The following is a 23,565-nucleotide window of genomic DNA, read 5'->3' on the forward strand; positions in this document are numbered from 1 at the left end:
TTCCCCACTCAGGTGGGAGACCAATAGCTTGCACTCAAAACACTGTGGTGGAAACCTAACTTGGCTCATCTCCCTATTCACATGGTGGTGGCAGCATCATGCTGTGGGAATGCTTTTCTTTAGCAGGGACAGGAAACCTGTTAAAGGCTGCAAAAGACAGCCCCAGCTTTAATGGAGCTGTTTATATCATAGCATATTCATGTTAGAATGGTCTAATCAAAGTCCAGATCTTGACCTAATTGAGAATCTATAGAAAGACTTAGGATTTTGTTATTTTTTATCTTTATGCCATTCTTTTTTCCTATATTCATCCTAGAAATGTGAAAAACTTTCTGAGGAAGGAACACTTCTACAAGGCGGCGCTACAGTTAATCTCAAGCAGTTTTTAGTTTTTATTATTGGGTCACAGTGTTGTCTTTGTCATTTTGCCAGTCCACCAAGCTATGATGCCAAACCCAGCGTCCAGCTACCAGACCGTAGTGGGCGTACAGCCAACACCCAGCCTCGCTCTCACTGGCAACCAGCAAAGCAATATGGCCAACCAGATGCAAGGCATGATGGTCCAGTATCCTCCAATACAGTCTTATCAGGTAATTTGATGAAGGAGTGTGAGCACTCCCCTGTGAGTGTCAGATTAATTTTTGAAAAATGAAATCCATGTTTTAAATGAAATGGGCTTTGCTCTACACCGCTGTTCCTCCCAAAAGATGCTTCTTTGGCTTTCTTTTCCTTTCATGTCACAGCGTATAAAAATGAGGAGGGCTTCTTTCTAAATCAACAGCATGCACTTCATGCTCACGAAGAACAGCAGTGTTGACTTTCAAGCAGAGGAAATTGGAAAGCTCTAATTTGATTTAAAAACGTCTGATTTGTTCGTTTTTCTCGCTTTTTGTAGCAGGTTTCTGTTCCGCAGCAGACGTACCAGCAGCCAGTGTTTGTGTCTTGCCAGCCAGGACAGGGGCCAGTGGCTGTCTCTGGCATGCAGCCCTGCTACAGCCTGCTCCCCACCAACCAGCACACCACTATGAGGTAGTCCTCCACCTTGTTATTCTTTTATTACTGATTTAATATTAAAATAATTATCAAATGCATTAGGTGTTGTAAATGGGGATGCACAATATCTTAAAATATATTGACAATTTCACAAAGGACTGAGTGGTCTGCAGTGTAATAAGGGTCCAAATATATATCAGTTTGAGGACTGTTACTCTAAATGTCATTTAGCTTAACTTTAAATGTAAGTTTAAATTAGTAATGAAATCACATTTTATGTTTGTGCCTTTTCTTTAGTAGCTCAAGTTGCTTTCATCGGGAATAGATAAAACAATTTGCCTCCATTTTAATGTTCTCTGCTCCCAAGAACCAATTTAAAAGTGCTGAATGGTGTTTTACACTCATGAAACTAGCTTATTTTAAACCTAACCAGTCTGAGTGAATCCCCAAAGTGCTTCAGAGCTAAGGTCATCTTTGTTCACGGTGAGGGGAAAAATGAAGTTATTACCACAATCCTCCTGGAGAACTGTCTGTGTGCAGCTTGATGAATTTCGGCTCTGGAAGAGAGTTAGCTGCTCCGTGTAGTTTTTTGGGGGTTTTTTGTCATCGTGGAGGGGCAATTAGCTCCTAATCAAGCTGCGGTGCACTGCTGGGCCAAACGCGGGAGCCCAGCTGGGTTCACAATCTTCACCGGCAGAAGAACAATGGGGGAAAACTTGCCAGAGAAGAGAGGTCACTTTCTTTCTCGCTGTCCCAGCTGTGAAACGAGGCTGCGTTTGTAGGCCAGTCAGCAAGGAGATGATTTATGCAGCAGCATTGGAGCGGCTCGGTGTTTTCCCACGAGGGCCGGCTGTCCACCTGCAGCCTGCTTCTTCACCAGCTGGAGACGAGTCCCTCCAGGCTGGTTTCTTGCAGAGCAGGGAGCTTATTTTCCAGATGGACTTGAGTTTCAGATGCAATTCTCAGCAGCAGCACTAAGATCTCACACCTCCTGGAGATGTTCCTTATGTTTAGGAATTTATCTACCAAAAGTGGGTGTAAGCAAAAACATTTTCTGACTAATTCTAATTAATTTACAAAGACAACCTCCTTGGGTTTCTTTTAAGTTTATTTCTGTCTTCTTTCACAGTTCAACAGTGAGTTTCCTTCCAGCCCCGATGATGGAGCCGCTCCAGTTTCCTCAAAGCTCATCTCCCTGCGTCACCCAGCAACACCCAGGCCAACAGTACGCAGGTAGCTGTGCCTTCAAACTCACCGATTTTACAGTAGGATCACGAAGTGAAGCGAGAATATTCTCATCTTCTGACATGAGCCACCCTGGAGATTCCCCATCACTGCCAGCGCTCCAACACACGTTGTTTTCCCCTTTTCCTGCAAAATGCATTCCTGCACAGCCACCAGTCTGCATTCAGAAATGGAATAATCCTTCCTGGATTTACTTTGGCTTTGTTTGCGCTGCAACACATGATCAGATTTCCTCTCCAGCGTTTTAAAATTTAAAAGGGGTGGCGAAGTGACAGGCCCCTAGAGGGGTGGTAAGTAAACGACACATAGACCTTTTCCTCCAGAACTGGATGGAGGTGAAATGTCCGAACCAGCCACCCACTGGAAATGTTCTGCTGACATCAAGTCAGTCAAAATACAGTTTGCTGCAGTGAAAAACTGCTAAAGCAACAAAATACTTCTCAGAAGGGAAGTTGCTAGAATTGCTGTACTGAGACACATAATATATAAAATATTATTGCTAAGGTTGAGTTTAAATTAAAGTTGCAGAAAGGATTTGTTCCTGTCAGGAATTAATGACTCCTCTGAAGTTGCCAGAATATAGATTAAACTGTTGGAACAGATTCTTTTAATTAAAAATATGTAATTATTATGTTGTCCAGAGTGCAATCATCATTATAATCAAATGAAAACTTTGATGGATGCCTGCACATTCACTTTCAGTTGTATAATTACAGACATTTACAGAAACTAGTCAGCAGAAGATGTTTCCACAAACTGCTTGTCATTGCATATTTCGGCCACCAGGGGAACGTCTCGGGGTCATCTGAAAATCTTTGTTTTGGTTATTCTTGAGCCTCATTTTGCTTCAGAAAAGACCAGAACCAAGAAGTTCATCTGAACCGTATCACCACTCCCCTTATATTTAAGCAGATGTTTTTTTTTTTTTCAGTTATTTCCTTAAACGGGTCATAAAACCAAGAATTTGATGGACAGATTGTTGATCTGTTACTGAAAAAATGAGACATTAGTCTTATATTTCGTTGTGCACAAACATGTGTAAAGTGTGCTTATTTGTCACTTCATACAACACAGGAAAACATGGTTTACAGCTAGTTTAAATTTGGTCTTTTAAAAAACTTAAATTAAACATTAGTTGATGTAGAAATGATGAGGTATCTAAATATCCTTTGTAATCTATATCAAAATAGCGATAAAAGCCATTGGCCCAGATTCTAATACATTGTGCACTTTTTAATTTTTGCAGCATTTTAAATGTGAATAAATTGATTTAATGCTCAAATTAAATTTTATTTTTTTATTTGCTTTTTGTCTTGTTTTAAAAACACATTACTGCCACGTTGTGGATACTTTGTGACGTGGCAAAATCTGTGTCTCTAAACCTTGTTTTGACACCAATCAACCTTTTAGTCACTCTTGTAATTCCCTTTTTTGTAAAATTGCTTACACAACAGACTTCATTACAAAAAATATACTTTATCTTAAAATTAGCTTTAATATTGTATGTTTTAATGCATTTTTTTGTTGTTGTCATTTTCCTGTTCAGAGGCCTAGACTCCTCACTAATGACCTTTTTATTATTCATGTCTGATTATTATGGAAGCACAGAGATGGGAGCCATCTTTTCTAGCCCGCTAGTAATGAGGTCAGATGAAGGTCTCGCTGCGGCCTCACCTGCAGCGTGACCAGTAAACACTTTTAATTGGCTGGGCTGGTTTTAATCTGCAGATTATGTCCAAATATCCATTGTCCTTGTTACTGTTGCGAGGAATCATTTCATAAATCAATAATGGGCAAAGTTTACTAAATGACTTCCACCCAGAGTTAGCTGAAGGTAAACAGACATTAATTAAATCATAATGTATGCAATTGTTTGAGTTCATGGGCTCCTTTAATGTCTAATTAGATAATTGGAGCTCTTTAATCAAAGAAGATTTTTCAGCATGTGTGTAGCTGAACAGAAGCCCTGTAAGGGATCTCCAAGGCCCAAACTCATTCATTTCCATACATGAATAATGAGCTGATGTATGGTTTCTGTTGATCTGATCCTCCTAACGTGGCATCAACCAACCTATGTGCATCCAGGTTTGTTACCACCAGCGCCCGGCGGAGGTATGGTGATGCTGCAAATGGCTGCGCCCCCCTGCCAGCAGCCCCGGGCCCCCTCCCCTTGCCAGAGGAAGCAGCCCAGCCACAAACACTCGGGCCCTGAGCAGCAGCGAGGCCGCAGGCCTGCTGAGCTCCCTCAGACTCCTGATAACACCCAGGTACAAACACTGCCTGACTGCAACCATTAGGTAGAAAGAAGCATGTATCACCTTTTAAAAGCTGTCCTGAAGTTTTGACAACATGTAATTAGCTCATTGGCTCTGATTCTGGTTCATCAGCTGCAATTTTCCACCAATTCCCCATTGTAAATTTGCGCAGCTAAGGAAGGACAACATGCTATATGTCTTCAAGTTAAGATGGTGTCGAGAAAGCAATTTAAAAGCTAATTTATTTTGGTTGCGTGAGTGTGACAGTGATTTGAGAATTGTCGCCTTGAGCCAGTCTTGGTCTCTCCCACCGTCGCGAGCAGGTTAAATGTCGCCGTAAATAGGCTGCGCAAATGAAGCCGGCGCTGCCGAAACCTGAAAACGAGGAGAAAATAGTCCTTAGCGTTGGGGTGTAATGGTACATTAGTGGGACTAATGTGGATGAAATGGTACATTAAAGCAATCACTTGAACATCACAATGACTTTGTAAAAGTAGTTGCAGTAGTTTTTTTGTTGATGTTGTTTTTTTTTTATGAAAGTGTTTGTGTTTCACTGCTTCCTCCCTCTGCACCACCGGCGTGTTGTGTGTAGAGCAGCCTGCCTTCGTCTCCGGCGCTCACTCCCTCACCCTGCCAGCCGCCCAGCATCAAGGGCCTCTCATCAGGCGTCTCCCCAATCCCCGTCCTGTCCCACCATCCGCAGCTCCCTACAGCTTTCATCCACAGTGGACAAGGTCAGAATCACTCATTTCTAAACCACTTGTCCAGTTCATGTTCAGAATTGGAGCAAAGTAGGATTGTCTTTGTGTTGGTCTGACTTCCAGGTGAAGCACATTACTCTCTACTGGGTCAGCCTCTGCAGTACAAACCATCCATCAGACCACCGCTGCTGCACACTGCACAAATGGTGACCAAACACCAGGTAAAAGCATCTGGTTACAGGGTAAAAGTCCTTGTGTCCAGCGTCGTCTACAAGCCTAACAGTTGCTCTCCTCCTCCTCAGGGTCCTCTGGGAGTTTGGCGTAGCGGTCATGGAAGGAAGTCCAGCAGAAAACCTCTGTCTTCAGACCTCAGTGTACGTGGAGTGGAGCCTTTTAAGAGGAGATTTCAGATAAAACGGCTTGATTTTAGATGCAGTACCAGCTATATTTGATAGCACCTTGATAATGTGTAAAAAGTGTTAAACTAAATGAATCTTTTATAACAGAAAGACGTTTTCTGTAAGATTTAGTTCTAGGAGATAGCTGTGGGAAAATATATTGTGGCTTGTTAACCGGTTCTTTGCTGATTTGGCCATATGTTTTGGATCATTATCTTGTTGATAGAAAAAATGGGACTCGTCTTCAGTTTCCTGCCAGAGTTAATTAGATTTTTCTTTAAAATAGCTTATATTCAAAGAGCTCATGGTGCCATACACTTTAACAATCTACCCAGATTGATGGAGAAACATCCTCTATTATACATAAAAGTGGAAATAAAGTCCTCTTCTACACTGTTTTTTTTTTTTTTTTTTTTTTTCATGCTCAGTTTTTTGGAACTTCTAATAATAATCCTTGACTTTATTTCCTTGGGATGTAATATACTGTGACCATGAGGACTGTTTCCTTTATTTATTCCTAGGCTGGATGAGGATCCTAGTTTATCTTGCCACAGCACATAGTAAGGAGGCTTGGAGAGGTCAAATTGGACAGGGATGAATATGTGTTACTCAAGTAACCTGAAATTCTGACTTGGTCTTTGAACAAGATAATGAACCACAACATAAGGACACACAGGGCCTTTAGACAAGAAACAGACCCACAGCATCACAACACCTCCACTGTACAGAACAGTGGTCATGAAACCAGGAAAAGTCTCCACCCTCTTACTTGAATGGCATGTCTTTTTCATTCTGAAGAGTGAGCCTCTCGGTCATGTTATTGTTAAACCTCAAGCAGACAAAAAGTTATGGATTACTAATTAGACGCTCCTAGAAACTGATCACCTTAATAGTAAGCTATAAATTAAGAAAAACATCATTCACATCTATTTTATTGGAATTGTTGTACCAGCAATAGTGCCACCAATGGGTTGTGTTATTTATATTACCTTTACCTTGGAATATTTTGTCATTTAATAAGATTAATTTATTTTAAAGGCTTTTATGCATAGTTTCCTAGGGTGCCAATAAATGTACCCAGGGCTGTATATTCTACTGCATCTTTTAGCTGGTTTGCACAAAAATCCCAACAAGCAGCATTTATTTTCTGACAAGAGCCATCAGGCTGATAAAAACCAGCTGCTTTGATGCCAATTTAGCATATTAAGTGAAGTATCGTCAGTTTTCTTGTCAGATTATGCTTGCTGTGCTCCGTTGTCGTGGAAAAGAATCTGTTGGTAAACGTAAGCAGAATGAATTACAGACGAGGCAGAAATCACACCTGCTGGTGGAACCTGCAGCCCCAGCATTATTTTTCTGACAGAAATGTGCTGATTTCAATCATTGAGCTGCATTATTCTTTTTTTTTTTTTTTTTTGCACTTTGAAGAGATTTCTTCTTTATTCGGGGGACGAAGGCAGGTTTACCTCCTGTCAATTACACACTTCCTTTCTTGAAACAAAACATTTACCTTTTAGTTTCACCTTTTTTTTTTTTTTTTTTTTTAAAGAACGTAAACAAAAATTGAAGAGGCTGTTTTTTTTTTCTGAGAAAACTTATCTGGCCGTCCATCTCAAAGCCTGAAAGCTGACCGCAGCAGTTTATCTGAACCTCCCCAATGGTCCAACTCTGATTCTTCTTCTCACCCATGACAGTTGTTTTATTTACTGGCCCTACTGCTCACAGTGTTGTGTGTGTTCGCAGTGAGCAGTCAGACCCTGGAAATGACACGTCCTCCGGCGGGGGATCAGCTGCACAGACTCCCACCGGCTCCTGGCAGAAGCTCTATGAAGCGGGGGTGGCAAATTGATCCAGTGGCTGTCTGAACATCTCGATCCAAGCAGAGGCGCTCCCCATGGACATCTAAGCCTCATCGCACCCCATCTTCACCAAACACGCCACCCTAAAAACTCGGAACTAGCACATGATTCAAAGGGTGGGAGCGGTATGACTCGGACAAGGCCAGCTCATAGCTGCTAGGATCTCGGTGCACCTTTAAGGTGCCAACATGAACCTCTGCTGCCTCAGTCTGGACCGTCTCCCAGATACTGTTCAAATCAAAGTATCAGATGTTTGAATTGTGAACATTTTTACTTTTGTTGTAGTTTTTTAGCTTTTTTGTTTGTTTGTTTATTCCTGGCCAAAAGATTTGTGCGAAGAGTTCAACAAATCTACCTTTCTGTTCTAAAAACTTTTTTTCTTTTTTTTTTAGAGACCAGCTCGTGTCTTTTGTGAAAGCTGGTATAGGAGTGTGACGACACCACATAGAGCAAAGCATACATACAACTGATTTGTTTTTGCCCACTTTTTCGAAATAAAACTATTCAATTTTGTTAAAGTTTATAGAACTGTAACTAGCTTTTGTCTGTTGGATACACAAGAACTCTCCCCATAAACATCTGTACAATGTGAAAACACTGAATAATGGAGAGACTACCTGAATTATTTAAAGAACCGTCAAACACAGTGAATGTTGCATTTGCACTGAAGTAATCAAAGTGAAAGATTTGATTAGTCTCAGACAAAGCCTGGATTTTTTTTCTTTTATGACCCTCCCTCCCATACCTGTGTGTTGCACTCGCCAGGCCAATTTGTTTTATATGGTTAAGTTAAAATGTTTATATGCACAATTAAAATGCAAATTGAGTGTGTCACTCTTGGCTTAATTTCTGAATCAAGAGTTTTCCTGTTTATGGTTTAGTTTTTCATACATTTTTTGTGGTTTGTTGACTTTAATAAATGTTTGCACCACACATATTGACATTTAGGTTATTTTACATTTGTTTTCCTGTGTTTTGGGAAAAGATAAAACAGTTATGTAGAAAAACATTTACTTGAGGTTCGTCTGCCTCCTTTTTGTTGATGCACTTTAAATCCGCAGCTCAGATTTAGCCGAACAGAGACACCTAGTGGAGAAACTGTGCTCCTACAGCTGCAAACGCTCTTAGTCGGGTAAACAGAGCCATCTAGTGGACAGAAGGTACTCCTACAGCACCCCAGTGTTTCCCACCGAAGTGAAAATGAAACTAAAAGCGGCAATAAACGTCTTAAGTAATGGAGTGGTTATAGCAACGATAGGCGCGGTAAGCGTGGCTGGAGAAAACACGGTAACCGCGAACTACAATGTTTGCTGGGTTCCATGACTACAGCCATGGCGGAGAGGAGCAAGACGGTGGTCGTGTCCGGAGTGCCCGAAGTGCTGCAGCTTAGCAGGATGGTCGACAAGTTGACTGTTCACTTTCAGTGCCGCAGGAGAAGTCACGGAGGGGACGTGGAGGTCGTGAAATACCCCACGAACATGAAGGGAGTAGCCTTCGTGACTTTTGACAGAGTTGAAGGTAAATTAGCTACTATTTGTGGAGCTACATGCTATATATATATATATATATATATATATATATATATATATATATATGCTGAGGGAGCGAGAGGACTTGAATCATTACAGTGGGTCTTCATTTTCACCCCGGAACTGTTTGTTGAAAAAATAAAATAAAAGGCTTCTTATTTTCCATAAACATAAAGCATGTACGTCAGTGTTGCCGCCATATTCCAAGAGCTGTGCAGACCAGCTCTGTTGTGCTGCTGAGGCATTAGCAGTACAAGGCTATTCTTTAATATTACTGTAAATGAATAAGTGATAAAATATATCATTAAAACTAAAAGGTTTAAGGGTGCGCCGGAGAACATTCGATGTTTTTTATGTCATCCCTTCCAGTTGTCTGTCCAGAACTGGGTCATTCAGAGACTTAAAACACATTCAGGAAATCTTTATTCTGATTGTACAAACTCAAAAAAAAAATAAGCTTAGACTAAGATGGGCATGAAAACTGCAATATATAAACCAGACAGGTGAGGCCTAGAATATATTATTCTATTATGTAATAACCACAGTCTCGTATATAATGTGATAAACTGCACAATAGCCTAATTGTGAAGAGGAAGTCTTGGCACAGATTCTATATTGGATTTGAGCTTGGACTTGGACTAGGCCATGCTATGATATAACCCATCTCTTTGTAACTCTGGCTGTTTGTTTAGGGTCTTTGTCCTGCTGGAAGGTGAATCTCTTCCAGGATTGCCCGGTATTTAACGTCACCCAGCTTTAAATAAACTCAGACCAGCTTCCTTGTCCCTACATGATGCTTCCACCACCATGTTTCACTGTGGGGATGGAGTGCTCAGAGTGTTGTGCATGTTAGTTTTCCACAACACAAAGCATTTTGCATGTAGTCTAAAAAGGTCTGTTTTGGTCTTTTCTGACCTGAGCACCTTCTTTCATGTTTGCTGTGTCTCTTACACGGTTTGTGGCAGATCTGTGGAGTGCACGGCTAATAGTTGTCCTACCAACAGATTTGCAGGTGAGCCATGAATCTCTGCAGATCCTCCATAGTTACCGTGGGCCTCTTGGCTGCCTTTTTGATTATTATATCTTCCTTCCCATTGGATTTTATTTAGGAGCATCATTTCCTTCCACTTCACAATAATATGCCTCCTTGTGTCGGCCTATTTAATAAAATCATAATACATTAAAATCCTAATAAAAATACTATAAAATGTATAATTGTAATGTCATGAAGTCTAAAAAACCTCAATGGGGAGTGACTGCTTTCGCAACACTCCGTATGTTCAATAGCAAAACTGACCAGAAAGAAAATGCATACGAGTTTTACCTGATAAATTTAAGAAGGTTGAAATATTTTTTCCAGCTGGTGCCGAACACTGTTCAGCTGACTGTGAGGCTATGATCTTGTTCTGAGAGCGAACAGGTATGATTTCAGTGTGCAGAAACATAACAGAAATAGAAAGAAATCTGAGCTAACCATGAATGGCTTATATGATGGAATCAGAGGTAAATGAAAGGCCTCACCACGCATGCTGTCGTTTTCAGGTTTGTTTCCTGTTTAGCGCTGCAGTTGGTCCCCATGGGAACCAAATAACCACGTTGTATGTTTATGTATGTCGACAAGCATCGTATTTTTTAACCTTGGTGGAGACCTCAGCAGTTCGGTGAAAACTCTTGGCAGATGCAGAACGGGTGGTGAGAAAGGAGCAGCACACCATGAGGGACGAAGAGTTCACTCAAGACTACTCGCTCACTGTGTTTCCCTTCAGCAGAGATGTAAGCATCTTTGGGTTTGACGTGACATTTTACAAATTACATTTGGTTCCAAACACAATACAATCCTGATTCAGATGTGTTCTTCTGCCGCAGGTGTTTCTGTACGTTTCCACAGCTACGGTGGACCTCTCAGTTTTCGGTACCAATCAGGCCTCTCTGATTAAGAGCCTGCAGTCAGCTCACAGATCGATCTGCTTCCAAGCTTTGCCCCTGGAGAAGAAGGCCTCCATAGAGGGTCCCTTTTCTGCCGTCCAGGCCCTGAAAGAGGACCTCGTCCGTAGGGCCAGCTGTCTCAGACCCTCAACGCAAACTGCAGGTGTCAAACTCAGCGAAAGCCCTCCTAATCTGAGGCTTGGATCCGAGAATAACCCAACAAGCTGCAGGGGCACTAAAGCTAAGCTGGAAGCAGCAACTTCCAGCAGTTTATCTAAATCACTCCAGAGCACAGGTAAAGCAAGAGAAATCCAAAGCCGGATCCCTCCGAACGCTTCCTTGAGGCAGAAAGGTTCTAATGAGAGTTTGGCTGGAGGGAGCTTGAGACGAGCGGATGGGGAGGAAATTAGAATAGGGACCGTGTCCTCATCAGAGCTCAAACGGCTCCCTGTGGAGAAGACATTCACCAAACAGCAGAGAGACAATAGTTTACAAAACCCCTGCAGGTCGGGCAAGATCCCTGCAACCGAAAGCAACGCAAATGTTTTGAAGGATCCCGGCGGCTCGATGAGGAACAATAACGTCTCTGCGAACCACCCGAGAAAAGGCTCAGCTCTCTCCGCAGAGACTTTCGAGGAATTTTGGGTTGACTTATACACATTTAGATACATTGAAAGATTTCACAAGCAGGAGTTAATCATGTGGTTGGAGGGCATTGACATGTCTACCCAGGATATAGAAGAAATTGGCCTTATTCGAATATTGCTGACTGAGAAGCAACCCTTTGAGGCAACCTCAAGAACCCTCAAAGATGCTTTGAAAAACCTGGAGACTTTGATGAACCGCTGGCAGTCTAATCTTAGAGTTCACGAGGTCTTTTACAACAAAGCTAAGTTTGATAAGCAGAAACTGATTCAGATCTGCAAAGGCATGTCTTCCATGCTCGATAATGTTCTTTACGTGTTTGAGGATTCATCCATTAAAGTGATCGGGCCCTCAGTAGACAGCCACCTGTTCTTTAAGGAGTTAGAGGATTGTATGGATAAGTAGAGTACTGTGAATCCCATGATAGGTAAAAGCAGGAGGTAGAAATCACAAAGGGAACCACAAGGGGGAGCTGTTGTGCCTGACAACACCTATACACTGCTGTATTTTAGGACAACGGTGACAAAACAAAAATAAATCATCCAATACTTTAGCTAAATTTGTTTTCAATGCTAAAATCCTTATTTTTGTTTTTCATAAATTACTGTTTTATGTTAAATCCAGTTCTCACAGCAGACAATATAATTACCTCACCTCTACTACAGAAGACAGGCTTCTAATTAAAAACTTAAAAGTGACAGATGCCAACCTGTCAGATGTAATCACATCACTTATCTGCATGGGTGTAACCTCATTTCTTTCAATAAATTGTGTTATATTTCTCATGACTGCCAGTTTTTAAAAGCAGAACTTTAAGAAATGCAAAGCTAAAAATTCACAATGTATATCTTGCTCCAAATTATAAACATGGAAGTACAGTGGCTTACTAAATATTTATACTCGTGTTATGGTATTACTACAAACAGAAATGGTTTTATGAGGATTTTTTGTGATAGATCGACACAGAGCTTCTGTTAACATCAGTTTTTCAATCTTGCTACAAACTCTCAATTGCATTTAAGTCCGGGCTTTGACTGGGACATTCCAATATGATCTAACCTGATGTAAACTAGTCCACTGTAGCTCTGGCGACACGTTTAGGGTGGTTTTCCTGCTGGAAGGTGAACCTCCACCCCAGTCTTAAGTTTTTACAGCAAGGTTAAATTAGTTTAACTTGAAAAGGAGATCATCACTGGACAGCAGGGGGCAGTGTAACATCTCCCCTACCCCCCACATGGTGAACGACCCCCATCTCTGGGTGCCACAACTCAACCCAATAAAACAGTTCTTGGAGGCTGGGTTTGGCAAGCATGGTGCAGATTGGAAGACAAATGATGTCAGATGGATGCCCTATTATACCTCCTCCTCTGCTTGCACACATGCAGACACACTGCATCCTTTCTGATGAGAGGGGACGTTCAGTAAAGTGATGTCGTGTTTCATTATTTTAGGATTCGATTATTCAGATAGGTCCACTCCGCAGCAGGGATAATTGATTCATTATGTTAAAATAAGCCACGCCACTGTAATGAACATACACAAACACAATCCCCCAGACAGACTCACTGTGTCCGGTTACCATAGGAACCTGAGAGGGGACGTTGCAGATCTGTAGCGTCGGACGTTGTTAAGGGAAGCTCTCGAACACAATGGAAACATCCAGGAGCTCGGCGGAGTTAGGTATCCAGGACATGAACCCTTCATCAAAGATGAGCAGAGGAGTGCAGCTGTCTCTCAGCACACAACCGTCTCTGCCGTCCTTTTGGAGCATGTCTTGAACCATTTCCTATTATCTGGCGGAGTGAGAAGAAGGGTCAGCAAGCAGGAAGCATTCATTTTTCACCTCATATGTCCTGGCACTTGCTTTTCCATCACACCCACTTTTATCCTCTCCCCTCATTATACACACAGTATAATTAGCTTGCAAAATTCTTGAATGTATGTAGCATACACGACTCATGATGGAGGTCAAAAACGCCATCAGAGGAAAAAAAGGGAGGCACGAGGGATTCTCAAGGATGCTTTCACCAAGGATGAGTTCTCCTGGGAATAAAACCTATAATTGGACTGTGGATGAACTTCTGAACCCTCGCACTTCTGGGTCTAACACCGTTTGATTTTACAGTCAACGTTTCCTATTAGAGGAAATGGATGCAAAGTGGACTTAAATTACATTCTTAGATTTGTGTTTTTTTATTAGGTCTTTTCAGTTCATCAAACACATCTTCGCATCAGACAAAAATAACTAAAGCAAATACAAAAAACAGTTTTCAAATAATGATTTTATTTATTGATGGAAAATGGCTATCTAAACAGACCTGGCCGGAATGAAGAAGTAATTACAGATGCCAAGAGCAGCTTGAATTCGAGCCATATCATCCATTGTTCTTTGCAGAATTATTAAAGGTTGTTGCAGCATGAACAGACTGTTTAAGGTCAAGCTTACAGCAGATCACTTGGATTTAGTTCCAGACTTTGACTAGGCCACTCCAAAACCGTTATTTTGTTTTTTATGAAGTATCCAAAGGTGGTCCTGCTGGTGTGCTGCGGATCATTGTCTTGCTGCACAGCCAAAGTGTGCTTGATCTTAAGGTCACTGATGTCGAGACATTCTCCTTCAGGACTGTTTGCTAGAGAGCAGAATTCATATTTCCGTCAGCTACAGCAAGACATCTAGGTCCTAAGACAGCAAAGCAGGCTCACGCCATCTTTTAGCCTACTTTCTGCTGTCAAACAGGTTCTGTGACTTCTCGATTTTACAGACCTGGCAGTAATCATTTCTGGGCAAGACTTGTTAAACTCAGCTTTTGTGGTTAATCACAAATAATTCATGTTTTAAAGAGGAGGGGAAATGCTCTTTTTACATAGGGCCAGGTTGGTTTGGATAGCTTTTTCACAACCTTTATATTATAAAAGCAGAAGGGAAGCAGAGAAAAAGAAAATACAAACAAACTACATTGGGGGAAAACATCCACAAGGACACAGTGATCTAGTGTATCTTAGCCATTCGTGATCTGATTGATACCCTTACCATCTGACCAGTATTGTGTTTAGGCACATACATCTTGGAGGTCAGAGGTGAGACAGGAAAGCGGTAACACTGCATCCTCCCTTCCCCACAGTGACGAATGAGGCTGCCAGTGATGGAAAGCCTTCTGCAGGCAGTGTGTGCATGCACATTGCATTCACAAATTAAGTCTTAATGATTCTCTTCACAGATCATCACCCTGCCGGGGAGGAGGCAAATAGAAAGAAATATGTTGTAGCCCCCCATGCAGGTCAGCTCTGCGTAAATGTTTCCTTGGTTATTCGAGAGCTTTGATGGAAGACCAGAGTTGGTGAAATTGAGGGCAGCAGACCAAGAAAATGGTTTGTGTGCGGTAGAAAGGGCGAAGAGTTTTTAATTTGTCTCAATATATGACCCAAGAATCACACTCGTTATGTTATTGAAGCTTTTAACCAAAGCATTAGCCACATCAGCGGATAGTTCTTGAGGGATATTATATTTTTTATCATTTTTGAAAATAACAATTGACTGTTAAATCAATATTTGTATCAAAAACATTAAAATTTGCAGTAACAAGCTTGGAAAAAATGGACTTGGTACGAATAAAATAAATCTGTTTGGACATATATAGGATCTCGTGAAAAGGTGAATGTGCAAACAAAGCCAAACTACCTTTTAGAGGCTAACATTTGTTAATGCGAAGCTAAACTCTTGGGCAGCCAACAGTGTTTTTGGCTATGTTAAAGTTAGAGCTAATTAATTACCTAACAATATCAGTCATATTTATAACAGCTACAATTACTAGTAGCCAGATATAATTTTCTTGTCTCCACACAAAAGCCTGAATTTCAAAAAGTTAACCAAAATATTGAGCTCATAACAGCAAAAGGTGCTTGACAGAGCTGAAGATGGTTGTCATGATGGGGTTAAATAATTTTGAGTCCACAGTTGTCATTAAAAGTGGAATTTTGCATTTAATGGAGAGAAACCAACTGTAGTACCAGTTAGCATGAATAGTTTTGGTTGCAACTATTTTGTATTGTTTATCTTCTATGTTTAAACTGGTTTTCCCAAGCTAGCATCTATTAATGCTGAGCTAAATATAGTAGCAGTCTTTTTAACTGTCACGTTGATTTTTACTGTCATTCAGACATGTTATTCAATTCAATTCAAAGATACTTTATTGATCCCCGAGGGGAAATTAGAATTCCAGTACAACCCATCCAAACATACATCATGACACAAGACAAGGGGGGACGGGTCACCGAGGCTTTGCTGCCCACTCACAGGCGCTGCCCTTGTTAGATGAGAAAAGAGGCCACATTAGGTAAGTAGAGGGGAAAAAAATCATATTTCACACTTTATCCTTAGCAGGATATAGTTTGAGATTGCAAAAAAATCTCAGCACAAAGAAGCAACAAGTTGACAAAACAACATCATGCCGGGAACAGTGAAGGTGGTGTGAGGGGGTGCATATGTTTATATTGAGCATGTGTGTGTGTGCAAGTGAGTGTGTGCAAGTAAGTCCATGAAGCACTGTCACAGAGGCCATTGTCCTTGATGGTACAATGGAAAGTTCATCAACCAGCCACAAAGTTCTGAGCAGGTCCACAGATGTCCTCAGGGAAGGGAGGGAGCAGAGCGTCATGTTTACATAACTTCCAGGAGAAGTTGAAGATAGCCAGCCATCAAGGCCGTGCAGGGGAGCCAGATTCAGAAAAACAATAATTATTTGGGTTAGGCTGACTCTTAATTTTCCGTCAGCCTTGAAAGTCTTGCTGGTGCTTCTCAAAGGCGAATCCAAACAGCCATATTCCTGGTCTTTCTGCCAGATCCGAGCAAACAACTTTCTCCAAGATTTATCCCATTTCACCCCTGAGTCCAGGAACCGCAACCTGCCTGCGATCCTGTATAAGGATCACATCCAGTCTGCGATTCAGCTCACGTAACATCTCAGTCTGAGTGTTGATCGCTCTGAGGATCCCATCATACATGCCAGGCAGCCTCACAATTGCCAGAACAGCTGCTGACATTCTCCGAATTTCTCGATATGCCAGGTAACCGCTGACTCCAAAAAGCAGAAATCCTGTTATCAAACATCCAATTATATACATATCTTCCACATCCTCGACTGACATTATCGACAAACACACAGTCCTCCACTTCTGCTAGGAGTCCATCGTGTATCCGGAGAAAAACGTCCAGTCCGGACAAGTTGGGCTCTCCCGACTCCTGTCTTCTCCTCGAGAAAAATTTATCAATTGCATTGAGAGACTATTTGAAATTACCTCTCTACTTTGAAGTTTTGGGTTTATTTTTTGATAAAAACACGCCCTGTAACCGCTGCATTTATCACTAGCCAGATATTTTTGCTAGTCCCTGAACTAAAATGCTAAACTTGCATGTGGAAATATTAAATCAAAAGATTCAAAGAGCTTACAAAACTTTGAAATACAGTTCTTTAGTTTAAGCACTATTACCTAAATATTTAGTGCTATGTCACTTGGTCATGGATGGGTGTAATCCAAGCCAAACTAGCTTTCCAAAGCTAACATCTAGAGGCTAGGCTAAGCTAAACATGTAAACAGTAGTTTTTACAAGTGTCACAGCTACAAAAGTTGCAGTTTTAACTAAACTTAACCGTCACATATTTTAAGGTCACCTAATTGAAACTTTTTTTTTTATAAATACATGCTTTCTAACAATTGCATTTACCAGTAGCCACACATTTGTATAGTTAGCTATAGTCGATAAATAAAAACTAAGGAGTTTCATGGGGAAAACTAAGACAATGTGGATTTGCATGTTTTTAATGAAGAAATTAATTATCAAGTGTTTTAACATTTATGTAATATAAGCCAACAAGTTTCCAGTTCCTGATAGTCAGCTGATATAGCTTCTTCACATACATTTGACCTTTCACCTCCATTGATCTCAGACAGCCAACTAGAAATTTGATTACATGTTTAAATTAAATCAAATTAATTTCAGAAGAAAGGCGAAAGCAGTAGTTTTTCTGACAGTGCTTCATGAAATCCTGACACTTTGGGTCTATTATCTTATGAGAATTTGGTGATTGGTGTTTGAATGTCCAAAATAATGTATACTGTAGTTTATTTAAAGTCCTCAACATTTGTACATACTAGTTTCACTTTTCTAACTCCAGTCCTGGCTTTAGTCTCCTAATCTGAGATGGATTGTTGTTCATGGAATACAGTTGAACTTTTTCCACGTTTAGTGTGACATTAATCCTGGACACTTTTATTCAAAGCAAACTGAAAAGATGCAATAATTTCATTGTAAACTAATACATTGTTGAAGCACATCTTAAATCAATTTTAGCATCCAGTCTTCATTTGTCTTTCAGCCCCCTACATCTTGACTTGATATTTGCCCACTCTACTATGAAAAGTTTTCCAAATGTGTCTGTTAGGAGGACATGTCTTGTCCGCAGTCTTTTTCATGTGACTCAGATTTTCTGGTGAGTTTTGTTCTAGACTCTGGCTCAGCCACTCTAAAAATTAAACTTTCCTCTCATGGCACGGTTATTTTTGTTTATGTGATGTATGCTTAGATTTATTGTGATGCTGAAAAATAAAATCCCTCTTCATCCTCAGCTTTCTAGTGGAAAATGGAAGGTTTTGGGCAAATGCCAACTAGTAATTGGAGCTATTTCTTATTTACTCCACCTTGACAAAGACAAGTAAATATTTCTTACATCCTGAAAACCTGACTCTTTAACAGGGGTGTTAAAGAGTCAGGTTAACTTCCAATCAGTCAACCAGGTTTTATTTGTTCATTACTGGCTCCTATAATCCTTCCACCCACTTCAGCATGCGATGTGTTCTCAGTTTTGACGCATAGGGAGTACATTTGTCACTGACAAAAGGTTCAATGTTGCACTGAAGCAACACTTTTAAAAATAATTTTTATAGCCCTGGCCATCATCTTCTTTTGCATTCCTTCCTCACATCTGAACTGCCCATCTTCTCCGTCTTGCAAGCCATTCCAGGAAGCTTCAGTATAATTATCAGTCTTTGCTCATTTCAAGCTTACAGTTACAGTGGGGTGTGAAGAAGATACGTGATTGCTTGTTAAACCTTGACACCACAGGCCGCTGTGATCAACTTACAGAAGCCACGTGAGAGCCAGTCAATTTAAAGTAGTAATTTTACACTCATTTTAGGATAGGGCAGTTGAAACCATCACTGGCAGGGTGTTGGTAGGTGCATTAAAAAAACTGTTAAAACAGCTGGTTTACAGTCCGAAAAAACATGGTACATCTCTATGGTTAACTTTCATTTGACCTCCTAATAGATTTTAAAACAAAGTTAAGGTTGGAGCTAAGCATGGCCTGCTAACCAGCAGGTATACAGTTAAAAAGTTACGGTTTCAAATCTACCAATAAATTCAATCATAACATCCTGAGTCTAGATTAAAAGTAATTGCCTCCAAGAATGAATGACTGCTTGCTGCTGTGAAGCACTTGTGATGGAAATACTGACTCTTTTACATCCCTGTGGAGGAATGGCCCACTTGTTTTGCATTACTGTTTTAATTCTGCCACACTGGAGGATTTTCAAGCAATAACAGCCTGTTTAAGAACATGCCACAACATCTTAATCAAATTGAAGTCCAAACTTTGACTAGGCCAATCCAAAACCGTAATGTTGTTTATTTGAGCCATTCAGACGTGGACCTACTAGTCTGGATCGGTCTCAAGATGTTCTTGGGTAATTGTGAAACAGGTCTTTGTGTACTTTGTGGTCATCAGTGGTTCTGGAATTGGAACTCTTTTAGCCCAGTCTCTTATTGTTGAATCATGAACTCTGACCTTACCTGTGGCAAGTGAGGCATGTAGTGCTTTAGATGTTGTTCTGGTTTATTTTTTGACTTCCTGGATGGGTCACTGATGGAGTAACTATGTAGAAAAAAGGTTCACCAGTATTCAATATTTTCTTCATTTGTAGAGCGTATTGTTCTTTGTTAACAAGGTACTCAGATGTTTAATGTTTAGGGGAGGAGTCCTGTCGATGGAGGATTGGCTACAGATGGAGTATTCATGCTAATAGACTGGACTAATGGTTCAATCTGTTTGACTATCTGAGGAATGCTTATGCTGAAATCTGTTAGATTTTTATTGATGTTTTAGACAATGACATGTAAATAAAAGCATTTTTTAGGAGAGCACAGGAGCTTTTGGATATTTATATGATGTCATTACTAAGCTACACTTTATATTTACTCATGTGTCTTTGTCTGGCTTTAAAAATTGTCTGATCTGAAACATACTTTTTCACAGCATTGTATCTACTGCAGGCAAGATATTGATTGCTAATGAATTCTCCTCAGAAACACAATTAAAAAAGCCAACCATACTTTCAGTGTAATAATATTTGATCATTACTTTAGCTACCATGGTAGTGTTGAGGCTTTCATGTTAGCTTGCAAGCTAACATAAAAAATTTAAGCCACCCTGACCTGAAAATTACCTCGACTGAAAAGCGAACTTGTTTTCTATCAGTTGTCTTGATGTGTTTCAGAATATTCTGTGCTGCTTGTGTAAACGCTTTGCATCTCCCAGGTCTATTTTCTGATAAAAAATAGCTGATGTCCAAGAAAGGCACATTTTCCAGGTGGGACTGCAGGGCATCGTATGATTTGTGGGTTGTTAGATTGTTGAAGGCACTCACACCTTATTTTAAAGCGTATATGGATGTGTCCAGGAGGTCCAAATAGACCAGATAATTCAGATTTATGTGAAAGCACCCGTATGATTTAATGGTCGTGACATTTTTAAAATTTAAGCCACCACAGGACTGGCACCAGTGGCTCCATCTTCTATTATGTCTATCACTCATGCTGCACTGAACATGATAGGCCCTGGGGGTGGTTATAAAAAATGTGACATTATAAAGGGTCACAGCATGAAATTGTGATGGTGAATCAAATTATAATGCATTAAACATGCAATGAATTAAGCTCTAAAGACGAGAACTTTTTCCATTAACAGCAAAAATAAGCATCCAGGAAAACTCCTTTTATAATTAAAAGATTTACATAACTATCCAGTGTGGAGATTACATAAATGGATCCCTGTATAATTCATTATCGTGAATTCCTCTGCTTCTGCCATCCACACAGTCTTATCTAACACTCTCAGGTTAGCTGATGTCAAATTGTAAAAGGAGAAGGGACAGATGGAAGTGAGAAACAGAACCTCTACCCGAAAGGATGCGATTATAGTGTATCTTCAACCCACTGAGCCAAAAAAGAAGGCATAGCATGTTTGTATATGGACATGACTAAAAGCTTTGTAAAATGGGACAAGTATAAAAATTAAAATCTTCCTCAGAAATGGATTTAACAAAGTCTATCCATCCATAACCTATACTCATTTATTCATGCAGGGGAACTGGTGCCTGTCTCCAGCTGTCATTGGTTGAGAGGTGGGGTTCACCTTGGACAGGCCAACAGTCCACCTCAGGGCATTTAAAAAGGTCATATAACAATAAAGCAGTAGACATTTTCATCTTAATACACAGATATGCATTTCCAATTTGTTTTAACCTTTAATACATGATTCTTAGAAGCTGGAGAATAACTGTTTTGAGAAGGCTTTCTGCCCATTCCTATTTATGATTTGTATGAAAACAATAACTGGTTGTGCCAAGGGTGGCACAAGCAGTTATTGTTTTGATGTTCGCAATAACTAGCAGTGAGTCTTCAACATGGTTGTGGATGAATTGTGGTCCACTCTATGTTGCACAATTGTTTTAATTTAGCCACATGAAGGTTTTTTGTGCATACATGGTTGGTTTAAGGTCCTGCCAAAGTATCTAAGTCCCGACTTGAAGGACTGCAGTACTTTAGATGCTGTTCTGGGTTCTTTTGTAACTTCCTGGATGAGTCATGGTTGTCCTCTTAATTTTGGAAAGCGGCCACATCTGGGAATGTGCATCATTGTTACATGCTTGAATCAGTTTGTGGATAATTGTCCTCACGATGGTTCCCTGGAGTCCCAACTCCTTAGAAATTGTAACGTTTCCAGACTCATAGATGTCAATGACTTTGTTTCTCAACTGCTCTTGAATTTCTTTAATTTCGGGCATGATGTGTTGCTTTTTGAGACCTTTTGCTCTACTTCATGATGTCAGACAAATAAAATTTTTTAATATTACAAAGCTGGCATTAATTAGGCCTGAGTGGCAAGTGAATTCAATTTAAAGACATTAGGTTAATCACAGGTTGGCTTTGGTAGCTTTTTTCTCTTAAATGAGATTTCATCATTTAAAAGTTGCATTTTGTAATGTCAGGTCACTTTTGTCGCATATTAAAATGTGAATTTTTTTAAAAATTACACATCCACAAAGGTAAAAAAACCAAACAAACAAAAAAAAAAAACGCTTTAAAGTTTAACGACCTTTAAATGTAGTTTTAGTTAATGCTATGGTGAGATGCCTGACTGCCAGTGCTTTATGATTTTCTGGATCAACAGTCATAAGTAAACACCAGGAATAGCAACTTTTGCAACACCAAAATCAAGTTCTTTCAAGTTCAGAGAGTCTTTGTGGTCCCTGTCATCCTTCAGTTTGCATTCTGTTCTAGATGCAGAATACCTCGTAAGTCTTCCAGGTTTAATTTATATCTAAATGGAATAGAATCAGCATCTTGTCATATAATACAGTGGGGTTTAAATTGGTAAACGAACTTTGTTTCTTTGAAGGGCTGCGGTGCAAGATGGCGTGACATCTACTGGTGCAAATTGTGAACTGCAGGAAAATCTACTGCTTATTCCCTTCCTTTTCTCACCATTTAGTCCCAAACTGTCAAATGTACCCTCTGGCAACATTTTGCGCATATGCAGGAGTTATAAATTAGCTTCCTATCCTCCATAGATCAGCTAAAAAAGGGGCTGGCTGCAGGTAAGCTGGAATGGATGTAATTTGTATACACATAGATTTTGACAGATTAAAAATGGAAGTCTTAATTTAGGATTTTTAAAGCACATCAGTATTTTTAAACCCCCCTCCCCTCCTCCAAAACAAATGAAAAATTATTGTGGACATCTTATTAAATTAATTACAAGCAGCCTAGTGTAATCTAATTATCAAATCTATGTAAGATTAAAGGTTAAAATGCAGCAAGCTATTATCAGTATTATGGTATGTTTACAGACTTAACAAAAATATCTGTATTTTCACACTGTTAAAATGTAAAACACATTTTTTAGCACATGCATTGAAATAAAAAAAGTGTATTTACTTTGTCCCATCTGTGCAGAAAATCTAAGCATCTTGCCTTCTATTCAAAAACTACTTAAACAAAGTGTCTCCTCATCTCAAAACCATTAAAAAACCCAAACTCCCAGGAGGCAGACCACATTCATGCTACCTAACCTTAAACAGAGAGAAAGCACACTGATATGATTAGGCCTACTCCAGTCTTTAAAGTCTCCTGGAAATGTCAGCAAAATCATCAAAGCATCCTTCTACTTTATAAAGTCTACATCAAAGACATTCTCAGAATACCACGCCCTCCATATTATTGGCTCATGGCTAAAACGTCTACATCTGCACAACATTATTAGTTTTGTGGGGCTGTTATAAGTGAAGACAGACTGAAAGCAGCAGAGACAAGTGACATTTCCCTTACAGCTCCACCCGAAGCCCACCAACTCTCGGCTGCATTTGCAAATATGCATCGGATGTGCTTTTTACAATATCACCCCCTTATGCAAGGAAGTCCTGTTTGTTTTGACTTCCACCCCTCATCTTAAATTACATGTTTGGTTTTTCGTCTGTGTAGGAGACACCTAAGTTGTGTACATACAAGTGTATGCTGCATTTTTTTTTTTTTTTTTTTTACATTGTGAAAACCAAATTTACATGTATTCACTACTCTGTGTTGACCTTTTACATAAAAACCCTCAAAATACATTGAAAATTGAACCTGCAATGTGACAAATGGTGGAGAAGTATACAGGGTAAGAATAAAATGTCACATT

The 23,565-nt window shown here is 40.1% G+C and overlaps 2 protein-coding genes and 1 long non-coding RNA gene across 12 annotated transcripts in view; 2 read left to right on the plus strand and 1 right to left on the minus strand.

Moving 5' to 3' along the window:
• LOC124861634 (R3H domain-containing protein 1-like) overlaps positions 1-8,297 on the plus strand; it is a 46,813-nt gene extending 38,516 nt beyond the window's left edge. For 7 of the 10 annotated variants that reach the window (XM_047355508.1, XM_047355507.1, XM_047355506.1 and 4 more), the window contains 8 exons: positions 433-590; positions 896-1,029; positions 2,123-2,226; positions 4,324-4,505; positions 5,086-5,227; positions 5,318-5,415; positions 5,497-5,568; positions 7,336-8,297. In XM_047355508.1, coding sequence (XP_047211464.1) covers positions 433-590; positions 896-1,029; positions 2,123-2,226; positions 4,324-4,505; positions 5,086-5,227; positions 5,318-5,415; positions 5,497-5,568; positions 7,336-7,338 — 893 coding nt within the window. In that variant the 3' untranslated portion in view covers positions 7,339-8,297. Of the gene's footprint in view, positions 1-432; positions 591-895; positions 1,030-2,122; positions 2,227-4,323; positions 4,506-5,085; positions 5,228-5,317; positions 5,416-5,496; positions 5,569-7,335 lie in introns of those variants that run through there. The other 3 variants (XM_047355515.1, XM_047355510.1, XM_047355514.1) reach the window with 2 other exon arrangements.
• A 155-nt stretch (positions 8,298-8,452) lies between these two features.
• On the plus strand, positions 8,453-12,336 carry LOC124861636. Its single transcript, XM_047355516.1, has 3 exons — positions 8,453-8,969; positions 10,659-10,753; positions 10,847-12,336. Exons 1-3 carry the CDS (start codon positions 8,771-8,773, stop codon positions 11,954-11,956), a joined length of 1,404 nt encoding a protein of 467 aa, XP_047211472.1. The 5' UTR covers positions 8,453-8,770; the 3' UTR covers positions 11,957-12,336.
• On the minus strand, positions 9,673-10,666 carry LOC124861637. The gene is made up of 3 exons (XR_007036696.1): positions 10,502-10,666; positions 10,305-10,386; positions 9,673-10,137 (listed from the first exon to the last, which is right to left on the minus strand). It is a non-coding gene; the product is annotated as an uncharacterized LOC124861637 (long non-coding RNA).
• Positions 12,337-23,565: the final 11,229 nt, after the last annotated feature.

The sequence above is a fragment of the Girardinichthys multiradiatus genome, chromosome 24 (genome assembly GCF_021462225.1).
Source record: "Girardinichthys multiradiatus isolate DD_20200921_A chromosome 24, DD_fGirMul_XY1, whole genome shotgun sequence".
Taxonomy (NCBI): domain Eukaryota; kingdom Metazoa; phylum Chordata; class Actinopteri; order Cyprinodontiformes; family Goodeidae; genus Girardinichthys; species Girardinichthys multiradiatus.

Coding starts and splice junctions, on each gene's coding strand:
- LOC124861636 (XM_047355516.1), top strand. CDS start 8,771: ATGACTACAGCCATGGCGGAGAGGAGCAAGACGGTGGTCGTGTCCGGA. Junction 8,970..10,658: donor GACTTTTGACAGAGTTGAAG/GTAAATTAGCTA, acceptor AACTCTTGGCAG/ATGCAGAACGGGTGGTGAGA. Junction 10,754..10,846: donor TGTTTCCCTTCAGCAGAGAT/GTAAGCATCTTT, acceptor CTTCTGCCGCAG/GTGTTTCTGTACGTTTCCAC.